General features: G+C 49.2%; 1 protein-coding gene across 15 annotated transcripts in view; it reads right to left on the bottom strand.

Annotated features, from left to right (window-relative positions):
- Positions 1-1,786: 1,786 nt before the first annotated feature.
- ACKR2 (atypical chemokine receptor 2) overlaps positions 1,787-22,110 on the bottom strand; it is a 73,844-nt gene continuing 53,520 nt past the window's right edge. For 4 of the 15 annotated variants that reach the window (XM_082348686.1, XM_082348679.1, XM_082348683.1 and 1 more), the window contains one exon: positions 1,787-4,163. In XM_082348686.1, the coding sequence (XP_082204812.1) occupies positions 2,974-4,149 (1,176 nt within the window). In that variant the 5' untranslated portion in view covers positions 4,150-4,163 and the 3' untranslated portion in view covers positions 1,787-2,973. Of the gene's footprint in view, positions 4,164-8,529; positions 9,774-9,802; positions 9,992-13,490; positions 14,608-17,804; positions 19,267-22,110 lie in introns of those variants that run through there. The other 11 variants (XM_082348677.1, XM_082348685.1, XM_082348676.1 and 8 more) reach the window with 9 other exon arrangements.

Below are 22,110 nucleotides of genomic sequence, written 5' to 3'. Positions count from 1 at the left end.
TCTGAGGATAGCTTATAACAAAGCAAGATCAGGAATGACGTGCCCGTGGTGGAATTGCAGGCCTCTAGGAAAATAAAGAGATATGTTTCTATAGGCAGTAACTGCTGTGAACGCTCACACCACACTTCACAAGGTGGAGGGTGGGCAGCTCTGTTCCCAAGCAGAGCCATGCCCGCCCTTCTCCCTGGCTCAGCCGGGCGGGACAGTCTCCCTTGCCTCAGAGCCTGAGAGCCAAGAGAATCCTGGGGGATTTCCTCAGACCTCAGGTAGGAAATACAGGTATGTTAGGCAGTGCAGACGGGAAGCCAAGCCTCGGGGTGGGCAGAGAGTGGCAGGAGGAACCAAGGTCCAGGCTGGGAAGTCAGGTCAGGATGGAGAGGGCACTGTCCTGGCTCTCTCCATCCTGACCTGTGTATGAGAGCCAACCCCCAATTCACTCCCTGACCAGTGCCAGCGAACCTTCTCGCAAACTGCGCCACACTCAGAGCCCTCACTGTGGTCAGCTGTGGTGTATGGCAACTAGACAGTGAGAGGGACCAATGGGCCACCTGCAGCCAGGCCTTCTCCTCCCCTTTAGGCACAGGCTTCAGGGCATTACGTCTTATACACCTGTTATTTACAGAGAGCACACACCCACACTTAACGCAGCCGGAGAAAGGCACATAGGAACACACGGAAAACCCACGGGCACATACTCAGACCCACATGGACACAGAGACACATTCATGCTAGATCCATATACACAGCCATATGTGCTCCACACAGCCCCAACAGCAACACAGACACACGCACACAGACCACCCCCCCGCACACACGCAAATCCACCAATGCTGGTGACAAGCCCTGCTGGGTGTCCCTTGCCTGGCATACCTTGTCCCATCCCATCTGTGTATCATGGGCACCAAGTCAGAGACTCTGGGAACCTAGATCCTACCAGGACGGCTCAGGCTGTATCTCACCAGTCAGGCTGCCATGCGGGCAGGACTGAGGTCCCCGGTCGGGCAAGATTTCAAGAGCTCTAAAATAGAACGTCACCACCACATCCTCAGACAAACCACCACCTTCACATCCAGAGGATCTTCATTTCCCAGGGGACTGAGTGGGCGCACAGTCCTTCCTGACAGCGGGGAATCTGGGGCCTTGGGGAGAGAGAACCAGAGGCACCAGAGCTGACACAGTGGGAAAAGTCAGCCAGGTCAACTCAGGCAACATCCAGGGACAGCCCTGCTCATGACACATGTGCTGTGACCAGACCATCCAAGCTCAGGGGAAGAGAAGAAAGAGTGGGCAGGATACTGACCACCTGCTCAATTCTCTATCCATCCAGCTATTCATTCAAAAAAAAAAAAAACGTAGTGAGCACCTACTACATTCCCAGCACTGACTGAAGCATGGGGGATGCAGATTTTACACCAGGCAGAGTCCCTACTCCCCTAGAGCTTATGTTCACCCAGCCACATGTCCTCCTGGTCTCCAGTCTATCCATCTAAAGGTTTCCTTCTGAGCACTACTGTCTGCCAGGCTCTGGGCTGGGTTTTGCAGGACAGACATGGCAGGACATGGCAGGTTGTGCCAGGTGGCTCTGGGGGGTAGGAGAAAGCAGTGATGCTTTAGAAGCTCAGGAAAGAGAGATGGCACTGTAGGCCAGGGGCTCCCCGGGGAAAGGCTTCTCAGTGGACGTGTCAGTGGGCAGGAAGGATGCCGACCGTGGGAGACATGAGGCACCCAGGCAGGGCATATCCGTCAGGAGTCCTTAGATCGCAAGTAACAAAACACCACCACCCCAAACTGGAAAGGAATTTATTGGTTCGTGTCACCGTCAAGTCCAGGCTTGGGATGAGCTTCAGCCGTGCCTTGATTCTAGGGCTCGAGCGCTGCCCCCAGGATCTGCTCACTCACTGCTGTCACCTCACCTTCTGAAGTTCGAACCAATGAAGGAGCAGCTCCAGACCTCACATCCCCTTGGCTTCAGTTTCATGCCTCTGTTCTAGCATGCTCTAGTCAAGTTACGTTTCACAAGCTCTGCCTGGGTCATGTGCCCATCCATAAATGAATCACTGTGCCAGGGAAACATAAGGTCGTCACTGGTCAAAGACCCATGCTCTACCCAACCTCTACCCAAAGCACAGGGCAGAGTGACCCCGGAGTGGTTTCCCAGAGCAAGTAGGATTCAGTTACACAACAAGGGTGAGGGGATACCTGGCTGGAAAATGATCCCTGTTCCATAAGGGAGCCGGAAAGCGCAAAAGCAAAGACGGGAACGTGCAGGAAAGAACAATGGGTGTGGCAACCAGGAAATGAAAAGGGAGGTGAAGGAGTACAAGGGTGAAATGGTGTATGGGATTCTAATTGTGAAAGCTCCAGCCTTAAATTGGACAAAGGTTCTGGACTTGGTAGTGCAGGGTCTAGGGAGCCCTGAAGGCTCCTGAGAGGGGGCGTGGGAGGCAGAGGGAGGCAGATGCTCCTGGACCACCAGGAACACGTGCTCACTCTGCCTCCCACCCGCAGACTCCCATGTGTGGAGCACCTCCAGCCCCTCCTGACTGCCAGACCCCGGAGCCACCATCAAGGCTGTGATAGTAAACAATCTTGCAATAATATCTCCCCAGCTGAGCCACAGGGAAGGCGGCAGTCTGGTGGGTGGCAGGCCTCGGGCTGCTCTGAGGGGGATGGGAGAGACGGCTGAGGGTGTTGTGGTTACTCTGGCTGCTGGTGTAGGTTAGATGACAGGAGAGCACGAGGATAGGAAGCCCAGGGGTCAGCTGGGAGCCATTCAGGCCAGCGAGTGTGGCGTCCTGGCAGGCAGTGGAGAAAGAGGAGGGAGAAGACAGGAGAGAGCGAACGCTGCTGATGGCTGAGGACCGAGAACTGACTGGTTACCAGCACCGTCACTGAGACCTCTGAAGGGAGGGCTTCGGTGGATGCGCAGCTGAGCTGGGTCCCATCTGCTCTCGTGGACGGCGGTGTGGCCACTCAGGCTGAATTCTTCCCCGCGTCCCCCTTGTCGGGGGAGCCCTCAGCCTGCCTCTCCCCGAGGTCATTCATGCCAGTTATATCTTCTTGGCCACTGAGCCTACTACTCTCAGAATAGCTGGACGGTGGGGCCTGGGCAAGGTAAGGAGCCTGGTGTCGTCGGAGCACAGTGGCCAGGAGAGCCTTGAGGTACTGGCGGAAGCGGCGGCTGGAAAACGCATAGAGGACGGGGGTGAAGCAGCAGTGGAGGAAGGCGATGCTCTCTGTCACCTGCAGCGCGTAGTCCAGGCGCTGGCTGACCGTGCAGTCCCCAAAGACTTGCAGGTCCAGCAGCGAGTGCAGAAACAAGGTGACGTTGTACGGGAACCACAGCACAAAGAAGGCCACCACCAGGCCTATGGCCATCCTCAGAGCCCGGCTCTGGCCTGGGGGCCTCAGCCTGGCCAGGACAGAGCCAATGCGGGAATAGAAGAAGATCATGGTAAGGAGGGGGAGGAGAAACCCCAGGAGGTTCTGCTGGAAGCGGAGGAAGAGCTTCCAGATGGTCCCATGCCCCCCAAAATCCGCAAAGCAGTCCCACACGCCTGGGGCGTTCTCATGCGTCCTCACAAAGACCATGTCGGGGACGGAGGCAGCCAGGGCCACAGCCCACACGGCAGCTGCGAGGAGCAGGCTCTTGGCCCGGGTCCTCAGCCGGTGGTGAGGCTGAGCGCAAGCAATCTCCAGGTACTTGTCCAGGCTCATGCAGCTGATGAAGAAGATGCCACTGTAGAAGTTAACGGTGTAGAGGGTGCTCACCACCTTGCACAAGAAGCTCCCAAAGACCCAATGCCAGGCCACAGAGATGCCCCAAAAGGGCAGCGTCACCACAAACAGGAGGTTGGAGATGGCCAGGTTCAGCAGATAGATCTCGGTCATCCGCCTTCGAGGCACATACCGGAGCAAGACCACTAGGAGAAGGAGGTTCCCGCCCAGGCCCAGCACAAAGATCAGGCCATAGAAGAGGGGCAGAAAGACTCTGCCGAACGACAGCACCTCGTCCTTCCTGCAGAGCATGAAGGCCACGTCGTGCAGGTAGTACTCATAGTCATAGAAGGAGCTGCTGTTCTCAGAACTGGCCACCTTGGCGGTGGGTGTCAGAGGAGAGGCGGTGGCGGCCATGGTGGGAGGACACATCCAGGGCTGGAGCTCTGTGGGCCAGAGAGCAGTGTGAACAACAGGAGACGAATCCACCCTCTCTCCAAACCCACTTTAGCCACTGCTCTGGGGTGTCCAATAGGCTCTTCGCATTTACGCCAGTAACCCATAGGCTAGCAAGTACGAGAACAAGCATGAGGAGCCCAAGGCTACCACTTAATAGTTATGTCACCTTGGGTAGCTGACTTAACCTCAGGTGTTCTCACAGTACTCACTTCTTTCATGATGGTTTCTCTTCTTTATTTTCCCCCTCATCATTTATAAAGACTGATAACGTCTTTCATGTTTTTCTTTATTATTTAGGGATACCAATTCACTTATTTATTGTGTACATACTCTTCCTCATGCGTGGCTTGGAATTATTCTTCTTTGTGTGGCTTATAATTTTTTTTTTTTTAATGAGAGCTTCTCTTCAGTGGGGCTTGTTTTTTCTATAAATACCTAGTGTGTCTACTCTGGCTTTGAGCTCTTTTTACTTCTCTCACTTGAGGATTTCCCTTCCTTTGGTTATTTTAAAAATATTTTATTTATACATTTAGTTTTATGTCAATATCTTCATTTATAAATATTTAATATTTTAAAAATATTTCATCCACTATTTCTAGGTTTTCAGCAGAAAGGTGTGAACCATCATGTCGATAGACTCAGAACTAAACCTAATCCCTCAGTTTCCCCATCTTTAATATGATATTAATTATAGTGCCTTTTCGTGGGGTTCTTGTGAGGCTTAAATGTTATAATGCAGGCAGAGCATTTCGAGCTCTATGAAGAATGCCCAGAACATAGGAGGCACTCAATAAACATTTGCTTAAACTATTGCTTTGCCCAGAGCTGAGTTCATCATCTTCCAAACCAGCCTCTTCTCCTCTCCTTTGTCTATCTAACTGAACAGCACCACCAGCTACTTGGTCACCTAAGACTGAAACGTGGGAGACATCACAGACCCCTTCCTCACACCCCTCACCATCACCCTGTGTGTCTCTACCTCTTTACTGCTATCTCCAGGTTCCATAAAAATACATACATGATAAAAATATTTACATGATACTCTTTTAATAAAATTAAGACAAGTGAAACATATATATATAACCACCACCACCTCAGGAAGGATATAAATATATGCTGTGAAGGAGCTCAAAGAGATGAAAGACAGGGGAAAGACAGGCACCAGACTGAAGATGGTGGCTGCCTGGGCAGGAGAAGCCAGAGACATGGGATGGGGCAGGTGACTGTCCATGGTCAAGTTCTCTCTGGGCAGCAGTTTCCCAGGTTTTAATTGTACTATTAAACATAATTTTAAAAAGAGAGCCTCACGTGAACCAGTGAAAAACGTGTCATGAACCAAGGATTATGCTCAATCCTGTTCTGTGTTCTAAAAGGAGAGAGACTTCATGTTCAGCACGTTAGATTGTTCACCAATGGGGAAGAGGGTTTGGGGAGGAGAGAGGAAGGAAATAAAAAAGAATCTGTGGCCCAAGCAGGCAATCATGCACAGGCACCAGAATAAGACCTGTAGGCCGGTGATGATAATGGGCCACAAACCCAGAAATACAAATCAACTCCACCTTGTACCTCTGTATTTTAGTTTTTATTCCTTGATTCAAATGAGGCTGAACGTTTAATACACCTAATGTATTATTTTGTATGTATGTCTTCTGTGCATGATTTATTGTTTTAATGGGTGGGATTCTCATTTTATAAGAGGTTTTATATAGTAAGGATTTTAGCTTTTTCCATATATATTGCAAACATTTTCCCCAGTCCTTCCCGGTAGAAGTTTTGCCTGGTTTTTTTTCCAGGTAGAATTTTGAAAGAAATGTTGACTCAGGTCCTCAGCTGACCCTTCTAGTATCCATGACACCGTGACCCTGTGATGGAAATATGCAATTCTGCTGAGGCAGAACCTCTCTCAGGAGAGCCCTGGAGTCCTCCTACTCCTTGAGCCTCTGCCCCACCCTTGGGCTCCTGTCAACTGGTTTCTGTGCCAGATGTTGGGGAAACACAGACGTCCTATCCCCACCCCAAGACCTCGGCCTGGGAGGCTTTAACTAGGGCTGGGCTCTGCTCCTGACTGGCCTCGAGAACTTGGCCCTGTGCCTTCCTTCCCCCGTCCTTCACTCCCTTCCTGTGCATCTGGGCTCTCCTGTCCCTGAGCCCCTCTTTCCTGGGCACCAGTATGGGCACCCCCCCACCCCCAGCACATGGCTGGTTTGGGAGCCCGTGAGCTGCTGGCGTTGGGAGGAGGGAGTGCCCTTCTGCACTTGGGCCTGACTAGGGCTTATTAGTCAGGAGTTACCACTAATTAAATACCAGCTCTTCTAGTCTGTTAGCACTGACCTTGATCCTGACCTGGCTTCTGAAAGTCTCTGACTTTTGCTTTAACAAACAACCAAGTCTGATAATTGCTTTGATCAAAGCCAGAAGTCAGGGTCAGCAGGCCCCAGGCTGGACCAGGTCACCTTTACAAGGCTCCCTTCACCTGGAACACTCCGTTCTTCTCCCTCTCGGGGCCTCTGGCCTCCTGATCGTTCACCTTGGGAATCTTTCCACATTCTCTGGACCTCTGGGGCCACCAGCCCTCCCATCACTTTCATCAATAATACCAACAAGGATGACAACAGCAACCAGCATGTGTCATATGCACATGACAACAACTGGCCAGGCACCTTCATATCAACTCTGGTAGTCCTGGAAGGCAAACCAGGAAGGAACTGTCAGCCCCACTTAACCCAGGAGCAAAGTAACTTCTCCACAATCACGCAGGAAGTCACTGGCTGAGCTGCATCTGAGCCCCAGGTCTTCAGACTCAGAAACAGTGCCTTGTCCCTGGTCCCATCTCATTCTCGGCCTCTGTTCTGCCCTGTCTAGAAGTTATCAAAAGGGGCCACCTGAGAGAGGTGTGATTTGAGCTCAGGAGGTCTTGGTTGCCCAGGTGTCGCCCCCATTGGCTGGTCCAGCCTCGGTAGATTCCACCATTAATGCCCCCAAGGCTTTATGGAGCCTCCTTGAGAAACGTAGTCTCCCTACGGTCAACAGAGTAGCCTCCCAAAAACATCCACATCCTAACCCCTGAAGTCTGTGGATATGTTACCTTACATATCAAAAGGGACTTGACAGAAGTAATTAAGGATCCTGAGCTAGGGAGAGTACCCTGGATTATCCCGGTGGGGCCACTGTACTCACAAGGTCCTTTACAAGGGAGGCAGGAGTATCCGAATCAGAGTAGGAAATGTGACGATGGAAACAGAGGTCAGAGGGATGCGGTTACAAGACAATGGATGCAGGCAGCCTCTAAAGGCTAGAAGAGGCAAGGAACTAATCCTCCCCTGAGCCTCGGGAAGGAATGCAGCTGGGCTGACCCATTTTAGACTTTTGATCTCTAGAATTTTAAGATAATAAATTTGTGTTGCTTTAAGCCACTGAATTTGTGGTAATTTGACACAGTGGCAATAGGGTCACTTCCGGTGACCCTTTGTGCCCTCCGCATCTCACACTGAGGGAGTGAGAGTGCATGGTGTCCACCTCCTCCAACTTACAGGTGGGGAAACAGAGACTCAAAGAGAGGGAACTACTTGTGCAAAGCATACAGTGAGTCATCTCCGTACGGCTGCACTGAGCCACAAACCCCATGTCTGACTGCCCTTCGGGTCTCTGTTACCCCACCCCTAACACTCCATCTAGCCCTGTTCTGTTTTCCCTTTTTTTGTTTTTTCACTTTTCCTTGTTACCTGAATTCATTTATTTGGCTTACCCAGAAACACCGTGGGAGGAATGAATTGCAGTGTCAGTTATTCACATCTTAGCAGATAGTAAGGCAACCCCGAATGAAGCTCTGGAGTAGAGCCTCTGGGGAATCCGGAGAACTAGATAGAGAGGAGGCCGAAAGGAGCAGGGACAGCAAGGGCAAGGTCAGCTGAGCTCCCCGTACAATGAAGCCAAGGGCACAAGGGCAAACTACAGCTTGTCTCTGGGGCAGTAACATCATCCTGAGGCTGCTGGCCTGGGCTGGCTCCAGCTTTAACTTAGCAAGAATCTGGCTGGAGATTAATGTCTTCTCCTGAGGATCCAGGCCTCCCCTCCCCAGGCCTCTCAGAGAAGTCAAAGTTGAGGCAATAAGAGAGAGGATACTGCTATGTCCATCTAGACAGGAAGGTAGCTATGTTAGTTGAGCTCCTTCTCATTTAATCTTCACCATAGTTCTGATAAGCAGTACCATTATGATCCCCATCTTCCAGATGAGGAAACTGAGGCTTGGAGAGGTGAAGCCCCATTGCCCACAGCTTAAGATCAGCAAATGATGGGCCCAGGATTGGATGGCCCTAACAATACAAGGTAGAACTGTAACAGAGAAGAACAAACCTGACTCCACATTGGCTCTGTTGCCTGGGCTTAGCCATGCAGGCTCTGCACCTTTGTCTCATCCAACAGGAAAAGAATGATGCTTACAGCCTGAAATATACATAATAACCCTTTCTCAAGGCTCTGCCTCCCAAGCTTGACCATTAAAGGCGTAACACTTTTCATTCATATAGAGATAAAAATTTGCAGAACAGAAAATAACATTTGTCTTGTGGAAGGTTTACAGGAACATCTGACCAGTCCCACGTGGTCAGCTGCAGGAACAAAGGATTATCACATCCCCACCGAGGTGTGGCTGGTACCAAGAGGTCTGCAACAACCAGCCACACCCCGCTTCCCTTTTAGTATAAAAGAAGCCTGAATTCTAATAACTCAGGTAAGATGATTCTTTGGGACACGGGTCCCCCATCTTCTCGGCCTGCTGGCTTTCTGGATAAACTCGCTATTCCTTGCCCAACACCTCTCCCCTGTCGTGCAGGGGAGCAGTACAAGGTTGGACTCAGTAACAGAACTGGCCCTTTTCCCCCAGCTCCCCTTTTCAACATGAACCAAACTTGAGTTTGAAGGATGAGCCTCTGATAGTGGGACTTCTGGCCTCATCAATGGGCGGCAGAGAAGACTCAAAGTCAGCCATATGCTGAGGCTGGCGAGAGCCAGTAATGCAACATCTGGGAGGCATTCAACAACCAATCATGGAATTAACCAATTCCACATTCAGTGATAAGTCAGTAGCCTGAAATGGGTCATGGTGGGAATATTTACACCAAGGCAAATGCTGTAAACCGGAGCTTCCCTTCCCTCGCCCACCGCTGCTGAGAATCGGCTGTGGAACCTTCACCAGCATACCTCTGACCAGGACCCCATGGAGCATGACCAAACCTGCCCGTCTTGCTGTCACCCACCACCTTCCCTTTTACACCTTTCACGTCAACCCCATGGCTGCCCTCCTCCCCAGCCAAGAGGTCTTGAGGACAGGGTCACGTGCAGGTCCCCTCCCAGCTGACCACAGCACCCCCATGCTGAGTATGCTGCCCACAGTCGGCTGAGACCAGTGAATAAACAAGATCAAACGTGACCCTAAGAGGCCACACCGGCTTTCGTAATATAAAACAAAGAATAACATTTGAGATCACTTTCAGTGGATGATAATTTTGCTGGCTTCCTTGGAAAAAGATTTATATCCTTTAAAATGCAACCTCAATCCTCCCCTCCCAGGAGGCTACCTGGGCCACTGGCCTGGTGAACCCCCTGCCCCAGCCCCCCAAGCACTCACAGAAGGTCACTCCTCGGCCTCAAATCCACCTCCCAGAAACAGAGTCACCTTTTGAGGATCACTTGCCTCCTCTGCTAGACTGGGGATTCCCAGGCGCTGGAGCTCCCCGGCACAGGGCTGACATCTGAGAGGCATTCAACAAATGACCATGCAATTAATCGGCACAGTCACCCTCTCCCTCCCTTTTTCTCTCACCTCCTTTTTCCCTGGTCTGATTTTCTCCCTCCCACACTGGTGCCCGGCACACAGCTGAGCCAAGACCCTCCTTCCGTGAGTTATTCCCTCAGCTTGGGCAAGCTCTGCCTCAGCAGTCTTGGGAGCCTGTGACCACGGAGTGTGACCGGCCCAGAGCCCCCACTGTTTCCACTTGAGCCAAGTTCAAGGCCGCTTCCAGCTGGCGCAAGCCTCCCTGTGGCCACACCCTGCTCCCTCCCTCAGAAGGCTCCCCTGACTGCTTTGGGAGGACTAGGGTGGAGATGCGAGTCCCAAGGCCTGGACTCCAACCTGGCTCAGCTGGTGATGGGCCCCCCTCTCTGCCTATAATTCTAGCATTCCCATCCCATCCCGGCCCAGCTGTGGCTGGAAAAGTTGAGGCAGGAGTTGTGAAGTGACTGACACTCCGACCACAGTGTCGGGCTGGGGAAAGTGCTCTGTTGGGGCACAGGTGGGGGACCTGGGAACAGCATTGGGATCTCTCTTTTCTTCCTCCTGGGTTTGGGAAAACACAAGATATTAAACTCTACTGTATGTATAACAATAACAACAATACCCACCACTTACATAGCACTTCCTATGGGCCAGGCTCTGTTCTCAGAACTTTACATGCATTAATTCATTTCATCCTTGCGATAACACTCTGAGGCGGATAGTTATTATCTCTATGTTACCTGTGAGGAAACTGAGTCACAGAGGGGCTAGGGAACATGCCCAAGGGCACACAGCTAGTAAGTAGCAGAGCTGGGATTTGAACCCAGGCCCAGAGTCTGGGCTAGCTCATTAAAAGACAGGGGTGAAGGTTGGGGACTAGAGACGGAGAGTGACAGGAGACCAGGCTGCCATCGCTCAGGATGCTTGAATGGAAGGCTGGTTGTGGGACTGATGGTACGTGAATAGAAAACAGGAAAAGGAACTGGGAGCCACACAAGGACAGGAGGAAAGAGGTCCAGGGCCATGGGAACGGCACGCAGGGAGAGAATTCAGGAATGACCAACTCAGGGGGCACAGCTTGGGTCTCTGCTCCACTGCTCAGTTTGGGATGCTCTTGGGCTTAAACCTTCGTGCAGTCCCAAGACAAAGGCAGGGCTTCCATCCTGAACCCTTGAATTCCACGAGGCTGTTTTCTCATCATAAAATAAATAACACTACAGCAAAGGATTTCGTGGGATTAAATGTGGTGCAGTTATTATAATGGCTAACACCATGCAGCCCTGACGGTGTGCTGGGTGCAGGGACAAGGAGCTTCACATATATTATTTAATCCTCATATTTACCTTATAGAAATTAAACACTATCATTAGTCCCATTTTGTAGCTGAGAACACTGAGGCACAGAGATTAGGGAACTGGCCCAAGAGCAAGTGAGTAGTAGACCAGGAACTAAAACCCAGAGTCCATGCCCTTTCTTCCACCGTGCAGCATGGCTTAGTTCCCTGACCAGGAGTTAAAACCATGCCCTCAGCAGTGAAAGCGCAGAGTCTTAACCACTGGACGGCCAGAGAATTCCCCAGAGTCCATGCTCTTAAACACTCAATTACATTGCCTCTCAAAGAAAATTAACAAGTCAGTTGTGGTCCCTCCCCCCGCCGCTCCCCTACTTGCCCGCCAAGCTTTATATGTGTTAAGGTACTTACTGCTCTCACAACGACCTTTTGAGACAAGCACTATTGTTATTCCCATTTTACAAGTGAGGAACTGAGGCTCAGAGAGGGGGAGTAACATGCCCAAGGACACACAGCAAGTGTACTGCAGGATTAGAAATCAAGTCCCAGCAGTTGGCTCTAGATCTGGAGCCTTGAACCACACACTGCGAGCTGCTGTGAGCCCTCGAAGACTCACAGGACCAACAGCTGCCCCCTGCACGGTCCCCCTTGGGAAGCATGGCATTTGGATTCATTGTGATGTATAAAACACAATGAAAACAATATAAACCAGTCCTGACATTTACATGAGGCTCTTTTATACCCTGGTCCTTGCAAGTCTTCCTGGCTTCCCTGTGAGGAGGGGAGCAGGTGTCCCCTCCCCAGTTTCACAGGAAGCCCAGGGCCTCACCACAAACCAGGCAGAGCTGACCCTACAGCGCTGATCACTGAGCCCTGGACCACTGCACACACTCTCCCTCTTTACGTTTTTAACATGCATTTTTCCTGATTACAAAAGTAATGTATGCTCAATGTAAAATGTGAAAATACAAGAAGAAAAATAGAAAAGAGGCTAAAAATCTCCCCATAATCCTACCTCCCTCCAAAATAACCCTTGGGAACATATTGGTGTATCTTTCCTTTTTCATGCCCAGAGCCCCCATCTCCTGCACTAACCTTCCCTAGGTTTGTGGAGTCACAGAGCCTGGCTGGAAGAGAGTGGCCTTGTCCGGTCCCCCCCAGGCAGGGGGCCCCTTGCACCCTCCTGATAGACATGCTGCCTCCTACTCCCTGAGATCTGTGAGACCCACCCACTCCCCACTCCCTGGGATCCCACATTACTCCATGTTTCCTGGCTCTTACCAGGAAACAGAGATGCTTGTGACATTGATGAAATCATAAGAGCAACCCCTCCTCCCAAAGTTTGTTGCAATTAATAAAAACTAAGCAATTTTAGAGCCCGACTCTTCAAGGAGCTGCTGCTGAAGATTTTCACATCTTTCCTGAATTATTTTTGCCTTTTTTTGGGCCTCTCTTGTTGTCCAAAATTTCGCTACTCGAGCTCCTCGCGTTTGCATTTCAGCATTATGCTGGGGTCAAAATGAAATACCCACTCCACCGCCACCACCCCCAGGGAGGGTGGTACACTCAGCATGGTGCAGCATGGAAGAATAGACTATAGATTGGTCCAGTTCTTAATGGCTGAGTAACCCTGGGCAAATTACTTAACCTCTCTGAGCCTTAGGTTTCTCACCTATAAAATGCTTCCTGGTGGCATTTTTCTAATAATTAAATAAGTGCCTAGCACACATTGGTTCCCCTCCAGACCCTAAAATGACACTTGGCTCAAGCTGGGATGAATAAGAGGGGATCCTGGGACTGTTTGGGGCAGATGGAGGGGCTGAGAACTTGGCAGGAGTTGGGGGTAAAAAGAGAGGATGGAGAGAGTGTGGATGTGTGCTGGGAACCTCAGCCCTGGGAGGGGGACCCTTAAAGGCCATCTCATCTGTCCCCATCACAGTACAGCCCAGAGAGGAAAGGGAATGCCTGAGGTCACCCAGCCATGTCGGTACCAACTCTCAGGGATTTCCAGAATCCATGAAGCAGATTCTCAGAGCCGGAATCAAGGGGGCAAGGGGCCAGCAGACCACCTTACTCCCCAGCTGCTGGGGCAACTGCTCCAACAGCTGCCCTAGAGACAGAGCTCCACACTCACCCCGCTTAGCACCTGCCTCTCCCCACACTGTCCACACTCTCCGGGCCACTAGATCCAGTCTCAACCTGTGGCCCCTGTGTAGGGCCCACCCCATTCCGAGAGTTTCAGAAACCTACCAAGCCAGCCCCACTTGCCTAGGGATGTCCACCTCGCACCCAGGAGGAGAGCAGTAGCGCCTGGTCCTTCTTCCTCAGGGAAGTGCAGAGGGAGTGATTCTTCATAAGCTCTTCCCCTCCCTGGACAGCTTCCTGCACACATCCTGCCTTCCGGCTGGAACAAAGTACCTCTTTGTGCCTGCCCCAGACCCACCTCGGCTGCACAGCCACAAGCTGTTTCCCTCACTGAAAATGAGTCAGGCTCAAATGACTGTCCCCATGGAAGAACATCTCCCCCAAAGATAGTCTAATTACTTTGGAAAACATGTGTCCGCAACCACACTTCTCTGGAACGATTCCCCAGCAGCTGGGCCAAGGACAAGAACTGCCTCAGTCCAGACTTCCAGGCTTTCGCTTACCCTGTCCCCTATCTAGGTGGCCTTCCCAGCCTCCAGCTTCATTGGTCCTGGATACCTCCCCAGCAGGATTCTACCCACTCCCTCATTCACCCCCAACTCTCCTTCTCTGACCATAACTCCCTCCAAGCAGTGCTGTGTCTGTTCCACCCACAGTGTCAGCGATAGTCTCATCTCCTAGACCTTCTAGACCATCTTCCCTCTTTCCCCTTCCCTACTCCCCCTGCCACTCCCATCATGGCATGACTCTCCGCATAGCTAGCTGTCTGTTCACTTGTCTGCTCCCCTACTGGGTCACGAGCTCCCAGGGCAAGGACCATATCTGACCCACCAGCCTGAGTCCAGGGCCAGGCAAGAGCAGACTGAATGAACGAATATGTGTGTGCGACACACTGCCTGTCATATGCTTGGCAGTATGAGGGTATCTCTTCGCCAGGATGGCACCTGTGGTCCAGGGTCAATGTCTCAGCCACCTTCACCTCCAGCCCCACTGCCAGCCCGACACACAGTAGTTGCTTGGTGAATGCTCGTTGCCCCTACCTGAATTGAGCAGTAATAGAATAATGTCAGGTGGTTACAGGCACTGGCAATGGGGTCACACAGAGCTGGGCTTGAATCTGGCTATGTACCTGCTGTGTGACCTAGAGGTGGTGGCTTCACCTCTCTGAGCTGTGGTTTTCAGATCTTTTGGGGGTGTGGGGATGATGCCTCCCTCAGACAGGCCTGAGAACTGAATGTCCCCAGAGAGGTGGACAAAGGCAGACATTTGCCTTTCTCTGGCATCGACAGGCCACAGGAGGCCAAGCCTGTGATGGGTTCTCACTCCCACAGAGGGAAGCAGGGGACCTTCCTAGTGGGTGGGTCTCCAGGCCAAATGCTAGTTACCAATAGGGAGAATAAGGCCATAGAGTCCTGCTTCCACCTTGGGGAACAACTAAGTTCTAGAACCTGGGCTCCTTCCTCACCCCCTTTTTAAAATTTAATTTAAAAATAATTTTTAGACTTGGCAAAAATTGTGCACAGAATTCCTGTTAACATCTTACAGAACCACAATACAATGATCTGAACCATGACACAATACTATTAACTAATCTGCAGACCATATTCGAATGTCACCAATTGTCCCACTCATGTCCCTTCTCTGGTCCAGGATCTGAAGCAGAACCCCACCCTGCATTTTGTTGTTGTGTCTCCTTGGTCTCTCCATTCTGGGACAGTTCCTCAGTCTTGCTTTATCTTTCATGACCTGAAAGTTCTGAAGAGAACTGTAGAATGTCCCTAAATTTTGGTCTGATGCTTCTGCATCATTAGATTGAGGCTCTGCATTTTGGGCAGGAACACCAGAGAAGTGACGTGTCCCTCTCAGCGCATGATTACCAGATGCGCCTGATTTTAATACGGCTCATTACTGGCAATGTTAACTTCGATCACTTGGTAAGGTAGTGTCTGCCAGGTTTTTCCACCATGAAATTACTATGTATTCCTTTGTAATAAGCATCTCGTGGGGAGGTACTTTGAAACTATGCAAATATCCTGCTTCTTATCATACTTTTACCACTAATTTTAGCATCTACCAATGATGCTTTCTGACAACGATTATTACTGTGGTGTTTGCCAAATGGTCACTTTCTATTTCCATCATTCTTTCTATATTTTTTAATTGGAATTTTACTGTAAGAAAGTTAGCCTTTCTTCCTATTTATTTATTTATATCAGTATAGACTCATGAGTATTAATTTTATTTCATTATTATCATTATTTCTTTTGCTGTTCAAACTGTCTCATCCTCTTTTGAAATATCTCAAACCGTCTGCTTCCTGCTGACTTGATTTCCCAGCCACAGCACATCAAACACCCCCTGATGGGCAGGGCAGGTCACGGGGGCAGCTCAGAGTCTTTGCATGAGTGGTCAGGTTTCCCTGGAACCCACTGAGGCATCTTTCCAGCAAGAGCTGGGCCTTTTCCTGGAACAGGCAGGTTCCAGTCAGGGGAAGTCAGTCATGGCTCCAATGCCAGGGAGTTCCAGGAAGGGCTGGCCAGGTAGGCCCAGGTCCTTCCACTCCTCCCCAGTCTGTCATCCTGCTCTCCACCCCAATCCTGACCCGGCCCATAGCTGCACCGGCCAACCTCATGTCCTGAGATTTTCATTCTCGACTCCCCCTTCTCTGCTCTGCTGCAGTGACAGTTGCTGAGAAGCCCAGGTGGCAGACAGTTGGGCAACACCTACTCAAATTCATACAGAGGAACTGCTCTCCACCTAAGAGAGAGCTACCAGCTGTCTTCCACTGGCTGCAAGGGCAGCCAAAACAGTGACTGTAGTGCACTGCGGCAAGAGAAACTAGTCAGGGGGCAGCGGGACTTTCCCATGTGGGCTGCAGGGAGAGGGCTCTGAACTCATCTTCCCTGCTCTCTTTAAGATGTGCAAAGATTATCTTCCCTGGGAAGGGAGTAGACCCAGCCTCTGAAGCCACTCAGCCAGGATACACAGGCCTCTCCCACAGGACACAATGCCCTAAACTATAGGGTAGTGACCTTAAAATCTTTACTATTCTGTCATACTCCTAACTCACAGGACACATTTACTAATTACAGTGAAAAGGGGCATCATGTTTTCAAAACACCTGCTTCTCTCTTCAGCCAAGGACCGACTGTGAATCTGTCAAGCTTTTGCCTGCAGTCTGTCCTCCACGAGCCAGCTCCAGGCCTGTCTCCCCCCAGAAGCCTCCCCAAGTCTCTCCGGGCCTCCCTGATGCCCTGCTCTGAGCTTCCCGAGTCTGTAAGGGAATTATTATTCAGGGGCAAATCTGTCTCTCCATCATTCTGCAAATTCTCCAAGGTCAAGGGCCTTGTTCCTCTGCACGCAGAGTATCCAGTGCTACCCACACAGAACAGGAGCTAGAGAGGCGGCCAGTTGATTTGCTGATGGAGCCCAGCCAGCACTTGACAAAGTGGCTTTTAGATGAAAGAGCCCCGGTTTGGCCCTGCCTCAGCCTCTGTCTCACTTGCTGTCTCTTTCTCTCTATTTCTCTGTATTCCTTGGGCAAAGTTCACCCCATTCTGGGCTGAGCCCACAAGAGGGTCAGTCTGGTCCATCTCCAGGGTCTTAAAGTTGGAATTCCTAAATCACAAACTTGCCCCACAGTTTAGAAGTTCTGTTAGCGCCTGTGTCTAGTCACTTTGATTAGACGTTGTGTCAAAATCTCAGACCAGTTTCTTCCTATTATTCTCCATTGACAGCACAGCAGGAAGGAAATGTTCATCTCACCTCTTCCATTACCTCTTTCTGCGCCGCCCCCGCCAGCTGGCCCCCTCCAGCCACCCCAGACATGTGTTGTCTCCCCTTTTGTACATCTGCCCAGGGTCTTGAGCTCAGGGCCTTGGGAGGGGACTGCTTTCAGCTAAGGTGGGAGGGGGTATGTAATCTTTTCGCCACTTACCAGTCCCTTGCTGTGGTAAAAACATATCTGTTTGAAATCAACATATTTATTCATTTATCAAAATACCTTCAACCATACATTACATGAGCTAATGTAGTGGTTCTCCAGATGCCTTCTCTGTGGGTTAGGCCAAGCTGAGGTTATCACATCCATTTTGTAGATAGGGTTGCCAAGGGTCAGAGAGGGAATGTCACTTGCCCAGAAACCCACAGTTGATAGGAGCCCCTGGACTTTCTGATTCCCATGCCAGTGCTCTCTCTCCCATAATGTATGTGAATATTCTGTTTAATTCTTTGCTCCTTCCTTCTCCCTTCCCTCCAACTCAGATCTAGTTAGCTGTTCTAGGACAGAAATTATTTCTTACTCATCTGCGAATCCCTCACAGAAAAGCCCAGCCAGGGCTTGACATGCAGCAGACATGCAATACAAGTGTACTGGGTGAACGTATGCTTCAACATTGAAAACTCCGCAGAATTACTTACTTTTACCTAAGACTGCTCCCAGCGCTGCTTGGACACAAAGACTCTACTCCCTGGGGCTTCTCTGGAGAGCGGTTGTAGAGGGTTGGACCCGATGATGTCCATACTCCATCAGCTGGCACACTCTGTTGTTGGCTCTGGGACTTTGCCCATGAGGACATGACTGAACCCAGGATGCCTGGCCAGCCCGAGGTCAGGGACGGCAAACAGCAGCAGCTTGCACGTACCCTCGGGTTCCAAGCAAAGACAACATCATGTAGGGCTTGGAAACTGGTGCTCATAACAGAGCCTGGAAGTAGGTGGGAGGCATGGACGAGCTGAGCCGCCAGCTTTCTGTGGCCAATTTCATTTCTGTGGAATTATTTTCTTTTAAACACTTTTAAGGTCTTGGAAACTGAGGAAGCTGACTGTTAAATCAACAGTTGAGAACTGAAAGGCTTGCCGACCACTCCTTCACCTTTTTACCCCATCTGCCCATCCAGGAGGCCCTCCCCACATGTATGTCCCAGGCCCAGGCAGCCTGACTACTGCACGCCCACTCTCGGCCCCCAGCCAGTTGGCTGATTGCACCTTCCTTCCAAAACCAGATGTTTTCTCCTCACCACATATGTTTTATAGTTTTATTAAGTTTTTTTATTATGGCAATTTTCAAACATACACTTCGAGAAAGTGCCAGAATAGTATAAAATAATTCCCATGTATCCATCACCCAGCTTCAACGATTATCAACTAGTGCTCAATCTTTTTACTTACACTCCCTCCCACTTACCCCTTCCTGTGTTATTTTGAAGCAGATACCAGACATCATATCATGTAAGCTGTAAATATTTGAGTATGTGTCCTTAAAAGATAAGGACTTTGACCACTGTCACACCTTAAAAAGTTAACACTAATTCCTTAATATCAAATATCCAGTCACTGGTCTCATAAATTTTTCCCTTCACCGTTTGTTTCTTCGATTCAGGATCCAAATAAGGTCCACGCACCGTTAGTGGTTGATATACATTTTAAGTATTTTTAGATCTGTAGGTTCCCTCTCCACCTCTATCGTCTTGCTTCTCCTTGCAACTTGGTTGTTCATCCTGTACGTAAAGTTCCCAGAGTCTGGGTTGTGCCGGTTGCATCCTCATGGTGCTCTTTAACACGCTTCTCTGCTCTCTGTATTTCCTGTGAATTGGAAGTGGGAGGTTTGATCAGATTCAGGTTTGCGACTTCACAGGTAGTTCTGTTCTTCCCTCAGGAGGCACGTACTGTGTGGTCCGCTGCCCTTCTTGCGAGGTGAGTGGCACTGGTGCTCAGTGCCCAGCCCCATTCATTCTTTAGCACTTGTATAATGGTGCTGGCGCACCTTTGACGACTTACAGTCTCCTCCTGCACTCCTGCGCACCCCTGACCTTGCTCAAGCATCTTCCTCCTGAATGGCTTCTTAGCTCCTGGCATTCCTTGGAACTTGGCCACCAGACTCCTGTCAAGGACACACAGTACCACACAGAGCTGGGCATAATAAGCAGGGGACAGCACAAATTCCACCTGAAACATCCCAGGTAGGGGGATGTTCTTGGGGGACGGGAGGCCGAGCTATCATCACAATGTGAACCCTGACTCCTCCAACTAAAAAAAGAAAATTCTCAGAGGGCAGACAGCAGAAGCAAGAAGAACGACAATCCTGCAGCCTGTGGAACAAAAACCACATTCACAGAAAGACAGACAAGATTAAAAGGTAGAGGGCTATGTACCAGATGAAGGAACAAGATAAAACCCCAGAAAAACAACTAAATGAAGTGGAGACAGGCAACCTTCCAGAAAAAGAATTCAGAATAATGATAGTGAAGATGATCCAGGACTTTGGAAAAAGAATGGAGGCAAAGATTGAGAAGATGCAAGAAAGGTTTAACAAAGATCTAGAAGAATTAAAGAACAAACAAACAGGGGCTTCCCTGCTGGCGCAGTGGTTGAGAATCTGCCTGCCAATGCAGGGGACACAGGTTCGAGCCCTGGTCTGGGAAGATCCCACATGCCGCGGAGCAACTAGGCCCGTGAGCCACAATTACTGAGCCTGCATGTCTGGAGCCTGTGCTCCGCAAGAAGAGAGGCCGCGATAGTGAGAGGCCCGCGCACCGCAATGAGGAGTGGCCCCCACTTGCCGCAACTAGAGAAAGCCCTTGCACAGAGGCGAAGACCCAACACAGCCATAAATAAATAAAAATTAATTTTAAAAAAAAGAACAAACAAACAGAGATGAACAATACAATAACTGAAATGAAAAATACACTAGAAGGAATCAACAGCAGAATAACTGAGGCAGAAGAACGGATAAGTGACCTGGAAGACAGAATGGTGGCATTCACTGCTGCAGAACAGAGTAAAGAAAAAAGAATGAAAAGAAATGAAGACAGCCTAAGAGACCTCTGGGATAACATTAAACGCAACAACATTTACATTATAGGGGTCCCAGAAGGAGAAGAGAGAGAGAAAGGACCAGAGAAAATATTTGAAGAGATTATAGTAGAAAACTTCCCTAACATGGGAAAGAAAATAGCCACCCAAGTCCAGGAAGTGCAGAGAGTCCCATACAGGATAAACCCAAGGAGAAACACACCGAGACACATAGTAATCAAATTGGCAAAACTTAAAGACAAAGAAAAATTATTGAAAGCAGCAAGGGAAAAACGACAAATAACATACAAGGGAACTCGCATAAGGTTAACAGCTGATTTCTCAGCAGAAACTCTACAAGCCAGAAGGGAGTGGCATGATATACTTAAAGCGATGAAAGGGAAGAGCCTACAACCAAGATTACTCTACCCGGCAAGGATCTCATTCAGATTCAATGGAGAAATCAAAAGCTTTACAGACAAGCAAAAGCTAAGAGAATTCAGCACCACCAAACCAGCTCTACAACAAATGCTTAAGGAACTTCTCAAAGTAGGAAACACAAGAGAAGAAAAGCACCTACAAAAACAAACCCAAAACAATTAAGAAAATGGTCATAGGAACATACATATTGATAATTACCTTAAATGTGAATGGATTAAATGCTCCAACCAAAAGACACAGGCTTGATGAATGGGTACAAAAACACGACCCATATATATGCTGTCTACAAGAGACCCACTTCAGACCTAGAGACACATACAGACTGAAAGTGAGGGGATGGAAAAAGATATTCCATGCAAATGGAAATCAAAAGAAAGCTGGAGTAGCAACACTCATATCAGATAAAATAGACTTTAAAATAAAGAATGTTACAAGATACAAGGAAGGACACTACATAATGATCAAGGGATCAATCCAAGAAGAAGATATAACAATTATAAATATATATGCACCCAACATAGGAACACCTCAATACATAAGGCAACTGCTAACAGCTATAAAAAAGGAAATCGACAGTAACACAATAATAGTGGGGGACTTTAACGCCTCACTTTCACCAATGGACAGATCATCCAAAATGAAAATAAATAAGTAAACACAAGCTTTAAATGATACATTAAACAAGATGGACTTAATTGATATTCATAGGACATTCCATCCAAAAACAGCAGATTACACTTTCTACAATGAGGTATCACCTCACACCAGTTAGAATGGGCATCATCAGAAAATCTACAAACAACAAATGCTGGAGAGGGTGTGGAGAAAAGGGAACCCTCTTGCACTGTTGGTGGGAATGTAAACTGATACAGCCACTATAGAGAACAGTACGGACATTCCTTAAAAAACTAAAAATAGAATTACCATATGATCCAGCAATCCCACTACCGGGCATACACCCAGAGAAAACCACAATTCAAAAAGACACATGCACCCCAATGTTCATTGCAGCACTATTTACAATAGCCATGTCATGGAAGCAACCTAAATGCCCATTGACAGACGAATGGATAAAGAAGATGTGGTACATATATACAATGGAATATTACTCAGCCATAAAAAGGAACGAAATTGGGTCATCTGTAGAGACGTGGATGGATCTAGAGGCTGTCATACAGAGTGAAGTAAGTCAGAAAGAGAAAAACGAATATCGTATATTAACGCATATATGTGGAACCTAGAAAAGTGGTACAGATGAACTAGTTTGCAGGGCAGAAATTGAGACACAGATGTAGAGAACAAACGTATGGACACCAAGGGGGGAAAGCGGCAGGGGGTGGGGGTGGGGGTGTGATGAATTGGGCGATTGGGATTGACATGTATACACTGATGCGCATAAAATGGATGACTAACAAGAACCTGCTGTATAAAAAAAATTAAATTAAATTAAAAAGTTTTTTTAAAAGAGATTTAAAAAGCAGAGGAAAAAATA

This window comes from Balaenoptera borealis (genome assembly GCF_965194805.1).
Source record: "Balaenoptera borealis genome assembly, chromosome: 12".
Taxonomy (NCBI): domain Eukaryota; kingdom Metazoa; phylum Chordata; class Mammalia; order Artiodactyla; family Balaenopteridae; genus Balaenoptera; species Balaenoptera borealis.
The sequence above is the reverse complement of the archived record's forward strand: the minus strand, read 5'-3'. Positions and strand labels throughout refer to the sequence as shown.